This window comes from Pteropus medius, unplaced genomic scaffold, assembly GCF_902729225.1.
Source record: "Pteropus medius unplaced genomic scaffold, Ma_sr-lr_union100, whole genome shotgun sequence".
Classification (NCBI taxonomy): Eukaryota; Metazoa; Chordata; class Mammalia; order Chiroptera; family Pteropodidae; genus Pteropus; species Pteropus medius.
In genome coordinates this window covers 18,390,788-18,396,787 of record NW_024349796.1, presented here as the reverse complement: position 1 = coordinate 18,396,787, position 6,000 = coordinate 18,390,788, and the positions used below count along the sequence as shown (strand labels likewise).

The following is a 6,000-nucleotide window of genomic DNA, read 5'->3' as shown; positions in this document are numbered from 1 at the left end:
ACGTGTGTGCGTGTGGCTGCTGTGTGTGGCTGATGTGTGTGTCACTGGGTGTCAGTGTGTATGCTGAGGGGGCGTGGGGGGCAGGGAGAGTCACAGGGCCGGTTAACAAATATTTATCCAGCACCTTCTCTGCCAGGCGCTGTGCAGGGGGCTGGGATGAGTAACCAGTCAGGGAGAAGGCGTGTAAACAGACAACTGGTATAAAGAGGTGGATTGAAACAGACCCCTCCGTAAAAACAGTGGCCTTACCGGCCTCACCAGCAGGGCGGGTCAAGCTGCATGTCCCTAGCCGGTAGGGGTGGGTGGGGGGATCCGGGAAGTGTCCCGGGAGGGCCCGCAGGCAGGCACACCCAAACTCCTTCGGGTGACCTCCCCGTGACCTGCCCAGCAGCACACCCGATCCCATAGAGGCCGATAAGAGGTGACCAGCAGCTCAGGGCAGGATCGAAGCAGCCCGGCCACACCCAGTGAGAGGCCACCCCGGGGACTCTGGGGGAGCTTGCAGTGGCCCCTGGGCTGGTGAGACTTGGGAGCGAGGCTGGCTGACACCCACAGAGAGGGCGCCCTGGAAGGGTGAGCAGGCTGGTCTGGGGCTCTGTGCCCCGCTCTGCAGGTCCCAGGGTGAGAGGGTGGGGAGCAGCGTCAGGACAAAGACACCTGAGTACGGAGCGTGTCTCATTGGAGGCGGGGGACCCGTCCCGTCCTGCCAGCCCAGCCCGGCCCAGGACTCCAGGCCCCTCGCCCCCACAGCAGCAGCCGGGGCACCGTGCCGCTCACAGCTGGAGGCGGGCGTCCTGGGCTCGGGAACCCTCCTCACCGCCACCGACCTTGGACCAGCCGCCAGCTCCAGTCAGAGGGCTGTGGCCGGGCCACAGGCGATAATGGGCGAGGAAACCACTCATAAACCGAAACAGGACGAAGGTCACAGTGGGCGCCGGGGCACCTCCCTCCGCCAGAGGCCTCCCGCCTCCCGCCTCCTGCCTCCCGCCCGGCCAGCAGGGCTCCCGCAGTGTCCCCTGGGAGCTGGACAAACGGGGCGGCCCCACCCTCCACTGTTGGCAACAGGGGCACCTCCCTCTGGGGGCCCCCAAGACAACGTGGGCGCAGAAGCAAGCGCAGGGCCAGTATGTGGGGATTGTCGAGAAACCCGGGCGCTGCTCGGCTGGGCCGCCCAAGGAGCCCGGGTTCCGCTGACCTCGATGGCGTGCGAGCACCCCAGAAGCCACGTACGTGCAGCCCCCATCCAAAGTGTGCTCCCCACGACCTAGAGGCTCCGGCACCAGCACGGCAGACGAGTGACCGTCCCCGGACCTGCGGAGGGCGAGCCGGAGGCCCCTGGGTCGGGCTGCAGTGTCCTCCCGAGGGGCCGCGGCCGGTGGCTGGTGTCCTGGACGCCACCTGCTGCATCATGACGAGCCCCCGGGGCTCCGCTTGGGAGGGGGCCAAATGAGCGCGTGCGCGTGGCCTGCGCTGGGCACGGACGCGGGGGAGCCCCGCCGGCCTTTCCCGTCTCCGTCGTGCCCCCTTGCTCCCTCGGCAAGATCGGGACTGACGTCCGATGACAAAAAGCTGGGACTCGGGTCACCGCCAGCGGACGGCCAGCTTGGCGGGATGTCACGAGCCTCTTCCACAAGGCGGGGCACGCACACCGGACTTCTCACAGAACATGGGTCGGCCCCCGCCTCACAGGGAGGAAGCGGCCCCCGCCGGTCACCCAGACCCATCCCGACGGCCCCAGCGTGGCTGAGCCCAGGCCTTGCTTGCACCCGGCCCTGGGAGAGGCTGTCTACGGCCCGCCTCCTCCCTGTGCCAGCCCCCCGGCGCGTGGCAAACCCGCACGTGTGCCTCCACCTTCCCCTGGCTCCTGCAGACCCCTGCCCAGTCCCTTCCCCAGGCCCGCGGCCTCGCTGGCCCGGGGGCCGCACCTCAGCGCACAGGTAGCTAAGACAAACATTACAAAAGCCCAGGAGGCACTTTATTGGCGGCCTCTGCCGCCACTCGGAGGAAGCTGGGCAGCCACCCTGAGGGGCCCGGCACCCCCACCCCTCGCGGCCCAGCGGAGGACGGAGAGCAGCCAGTCCAGCCACCGGCACTGGGTGGGGGAGGCGCAGGAGGGGACGTCTTAGGAAAAATAGATCTCTCTGTACACCCGATGCAGTTCCAGCACATAAATTAGGGAGCGCTCGGCCCCCGCCTGCGAGGCCAGCGCTGACGGGGGTGGGGGCCAGGCCACAGGCAGGTGGCCGTCCCGTCCTCGCCCGCGTGCCCTGGGCCTCCCGCCTCTTCGCCTCCAGGCGCCCGGACTGGGCCTGAGGAGGCACCAGGTAAAGGAGCTGCAGGTGCGGTACAGGCAGCAGATAAGTCACTTCAAACTGCGGCTTGTAGTCCCACACGGAGGTGGCGAGGAGACCCAGAGCCTGGGCTTCCGCCCGCAGCACAGTGGGAGCTGGCCGGCAGTCCTCTCAGGAGAGGCTGTCCACCCGGAGTCCGTGCGTTTGTCCCGGGTCCAGCTGGACCCTCAGTCCTGACTCCCGACCACCTCCTCCTCCTTCCAGCCGCTGGAGTTCTTCCCGAACTTGTAGACGAGCCGCCGGCCGTCCACCCGCTCCAGGATATCCCGCTTGTAGTAGTACCTATGCGGACACGGGGCACAGGTCAGAGGCGCCCGTGCCCCCAGTGTCCCCGCCCGGCCTGGCTGTCCCTCGGGCGACCTGGCCCTCTGGGCTCCGGCCCCACCAACCCGCGCCTGACCCACTTCCTGGACCTTCTGTTCTCCCCCCCGAATTATGCCCTGGACCCTGCGTCCCGCGCCCGTCCATCTGTGCTCATCGCTGTGATCTGGGGCTGGCCACGAAGCCGCAGGACTTGAGGGCTGCAAGGCGCCTTCGCGGGGGTCTGGGGGCACTGGGGCTCGCAGCTGCCTCCTCCCTGCCACCACCTGCTCCACAGCGGGCCGCTGCCCCCGGGCCCCCGGGGCCCTCACCGCATGGCCCTGCTCAGCTTCTCGTAGGTCATGCTGCTGTTCCTCTTCTTCTGGCCCCACAGCTGGGCCACGGCCTCGGAGCGCAGGAACTTGAAGACGCCCTCCTGCCTGTCTTCCCACTTCATCAGGCCCTCGTTCAGCTCCGGCTGGATGAGGATGTCCCGGATGAACTCCCACAGGTGGGTGCCTCTGGGGGCTGCAAGGAGCTCGGTCAGCAGGCCCCGGCCCCCCATCGTCCCCTGGGCTGGGAGCCCAGGAGGCCCAGCTCACACAGCAGACGCTCGCTGCTCACAGGCTGGCTGGCCGTCGGCTCAGGACGCGAGAGGGACCGCGGCGAGCTATGCTTTGGCGGGGTCGCCGGGTAAAAGCGGGCACCAACGGCTCGCCTGCTCAGCGAGTGTGGGACCCCAGAGCCGACCCCAGCCGGGGGACGTGGGACTGCTCCCTGGGAGCAACCCAAGGACAGGAAGAAAGCAGCCAAGCCAGCCAGCTGTGAGGGGACAGCTGGGACAGCTCTGGGCGGAGCGGGGCCTCGGGGCCAGCCCCGGTCTGCAGTGGATGGGCAGGCGGGTCCAGCTCCCCAGGGCCCCTCTTGGTCTCCAGGCCTTGCCCGCTCCCAGCAGCTGCTCCTCACACCCCCAGGCCATCCCAGGAGTGGGGTTGGGGCAGGTGCAGAGGACGGACACCCTCCCTGTCCCATGCTCCCAGGACCGCCCGCCAGGCTCAGCAGTTAGGCTGTGACCAAGGCCACGCAGGCCAGGCCTGGCCGTGTGCGGCCTTATCGAAGGGGGGCGGAGGGCCCGCCCGCCCTCCACCTGCCCGGCCTCAGCGGGAGAGCGCCCACCGTGCTTGCTCTTCCTGCCCTCCAGGCAATCCCGAGGCTCTCTGCTCAGCTTCCGGGGCCGGCCCCGCTTCCGCTTGCCGTGCTTGGGCTCCCCCTTCTTGTGGTCAGCACAGCCCTCTGCGGGGGGCGGCAGGTCAGAAGCGGGCAAGGAGCAGGGCAGGCCCTGCCCTGCCCACTGGACGCCCGCACTGCCTGCTGGACGCCCGCACTGACCACTGCACAGGAGCCTGCTGTCCCCGGGGTCGAGGTCCAGGTCGCTCCCACCGGAGTCTGAGCACCGGGGGCTCCGAGAACTGCCCGTCCCTAGGGGAGGCATCGAGTGAGCAACTCAAAGCCCCTGCCAGCTCCAGTCCCTCCCAGGGAGCCCGGGGCTCGGTCCTGGGAACCAGGGGCTCGGGAGCACTAGGGGAGGGTGGCTGCATCCAGGAGAGGCCCCTCACCTGCGGTGGAGCCGTCGGAGCCGCCAGCATGGTAGGGGCTGGACTCCTGGCCAAAGGCGCTTCCCTGGTCTGGGAGAAGCAGGGGAGGTTCAGGCGAGGTCACCAGAGCTGTGATGACCCGCTGACCTTCCTAGCAGGGCGGAGTCTGGGGAGGGACACGGGCAGAGAGAAAGCGCGTTCTCACCAGCGGGGCCGGGGTCGCCCAGGGTCTCCTGGAAAGACACGCTGTCCTTCTCCAGCAGGTCGATGATCCAGGTGAGCTCGTCGGGGAAGCTGGAGGCTGAGAGGAAGCGGAGGCTCAGGGCCACTCGCCCTCGGGCCTCCCGCTGGCGGTGCCCCCTGGCCTGGGGCTCCGGGTCCTTCCTGCAGCCTTGCTGACCCAAGCTCGGGGACAGGGGGCCACCCCCCCGGACCAGCCCGACTGAGAGGGACCCCGGGCGCCAGGCCGGCACTCACTCATGTCCCACAGCTGGGAGTAGAGCTGGTCCCCCAGAGGCCCGAAGACCAGACGCAGCTCCTCGGGGGCACAGCTGCAGAGCGTGGCCCCGTCCATGTCACACCGCGAGAAGTCGATGGCGCTCGCATCGATCTTGTTCCTCTCTACCTGGTAGCTGATCCAGTCCAGAACCTGGGCTTTCGACCAGAATTGGGGCTGCTCCCCAGACCAGCTGGCCTTCTCTGCAAGGGGCAGGCACAGCGGCAGGTCACCCGGGGCCTGGGCGGCGCCTGCCGGCCACTGCTGGCGCCCACCTCAGCTCTCGAGAGTCTCCCAGGCCGGCATCGGCCTCGTCCGCACCTCATCGGCCGGCACCAGCTTCGCCCCTGCTCCCCAGCCTCTCCCCAGTCCCCCCACCCCGCCAGGCCCACCTGTGCCCTCCAGCGGCATCTGGGGATTGCTCAGGGACACCAATAGGTCATCGGCCCCGAAGGTGGTGGCGGGGGGCACAGAGGCCAGGGCGGGGTCCTCGGGGCTGTACATGGTGCTGAAGTAGTTGCTGAAGACGTTGCTGATCTCGCAGGTAGCAGCCATGAGGCCACCTGGGGAGACAGGCGGCTGCTGAGGCTGGGCCGAGCCCTCGGGCTGCTCTGCTCCGGCCGTGCCTGGGCCAGGGGGGCCCCAGAGGGCACGAAGGTCCCCACCTCTCCAGAAGCCCCTCTTCAAGAAGGGCCCGCTGGGGGCTCCCAGCTTCCTACTGGGCTCCCTCCTCCTGGCCCTCTGCTTGAGAGCCTCAGCACAGCCCCGCATTCCACTCTGCAGATCCCCAGCGGGCAGGGCTGAACTGCCAGTCTCCCGTGTCCCCAGGCCCAGGCTGGGGACGCGACAGGTGGGGACCTACCAAAGCGACTGTGCAGGCGTGTCAGGCAGGCAGGCGGGCGGGAATAAGGGACAGCAGGAGGCCAGAAATCCAGGAGGCTCCAGCGCCTAAATAGATCCACAGGGAGCCCCTCCCAGCCGGGCCTTTATAGCCGCTGCGTAACCTGAGCCGGTGGCTCATTGGACGAGGGGATTTCCTGGCCTTTAGACTGGGCTCCTGGTCCCAGGTGATTTGCATATTTCGTGCCACTTGGCCAGCGTCCTAGCTGGGGTGCTGGGAAATCAGGCCGCTGGTTTAATGATTGTTAGCCATCGCCCCACACCCTCTGGGGTTGGGCACAGGGCACTGGGCTGGGCGGGAGGCGGGAGGGTCGCTGGGGGGGGCGTCTGTTCTCCTGGCCACCCTTAGGCTCAGGAA

General features: G+C 68.5%; 1 protein-coding gene across 3 annotated transcripts; it reads right to left on the bottom strand.

Annotated features, from left to right (window-relative positions):
• Nucleotides 1-1,942: 1,942 nt before the first annotated feature.
• ELF3 (E74 like ETS transcription factor 3) lies at nucleotides 1,943-5,765 on the bottom strand. Of its 3 annotated transcripts, none has more exons than XM_039883574.1 (9): nucleotides 5,605-5,765; nucleotides 5,135-5,305; nucleotides 4,724-4,945; nucleotides 4,452-4,547; nucleotides 4,268-4,336; nucleotides 4,041-4,130; nucleotides 3,828-3,944; nucleotides 2,984-3,179; nucleotides 1,943-2,633 (listed from the first exon to the last, which is right to left on the bottom strand). In XM_039883574.1, the coding sequence occupies exons 2-9, from the start codon at nucleotides 5,295-5,297 to the stop codon at nucleotides 2,519-2,521; spliced, it is 1,068 nt and encodes a 355-aa protein (XP_039739508.1). In that variant the 5' UTR covers nucleotides 5,298-5,305; nucleotides 5,605-5,765; the 3' UTR covers nucleotides 1,943-2,518. The 3 variants fall into 3 exon arrangements, with proteins under 3 accessions (XP_039739508.1, XP_039739506.1, XP_039739507.1); XM_039883572.1 differs by lacking the exon at nucleotides 5,605-5,765 and adding an exon at nucleotides 5,408-5,585; XM_039883573.1 differs by lacking the exons at nucleotides 4,268-4,336; nucleotides 5,605-5,765 and adding an exon at nucleotides 5,408-5,586.
• Nucleotides 5,766-6,000: the final 235 nt, after the last annotated feature.

What these genes read in the sequence shown, in the direction of transcription:
- ELF3 (XM_039883572.1), bottom strand. Translation starts at nt 5,513, where the DNA reads ATGCGGGGCTGTGCTGAGGCTCTCAAGCAGAGGGCCAGGAGGAGGGAG. An exon ending in GAAGAGGGGCTTCTGGAGAG is followed by an intron (nt 5,306 to 5,407) that starts GTGGGGACCTTC and finishes CTGTCTCCCCAG; the next exon opens with GTGGCCTCATGGCTGCTACC. An exon ending in GATGCCGCTGGAGGGCACAG is followed by an intron (nt 4,946 to 5,134) that starts GTGGGCCTGGCG and finishes TGCCCCTTGCAG; the next exon opens with AGAAGGCCAGCTGGTCTGGG.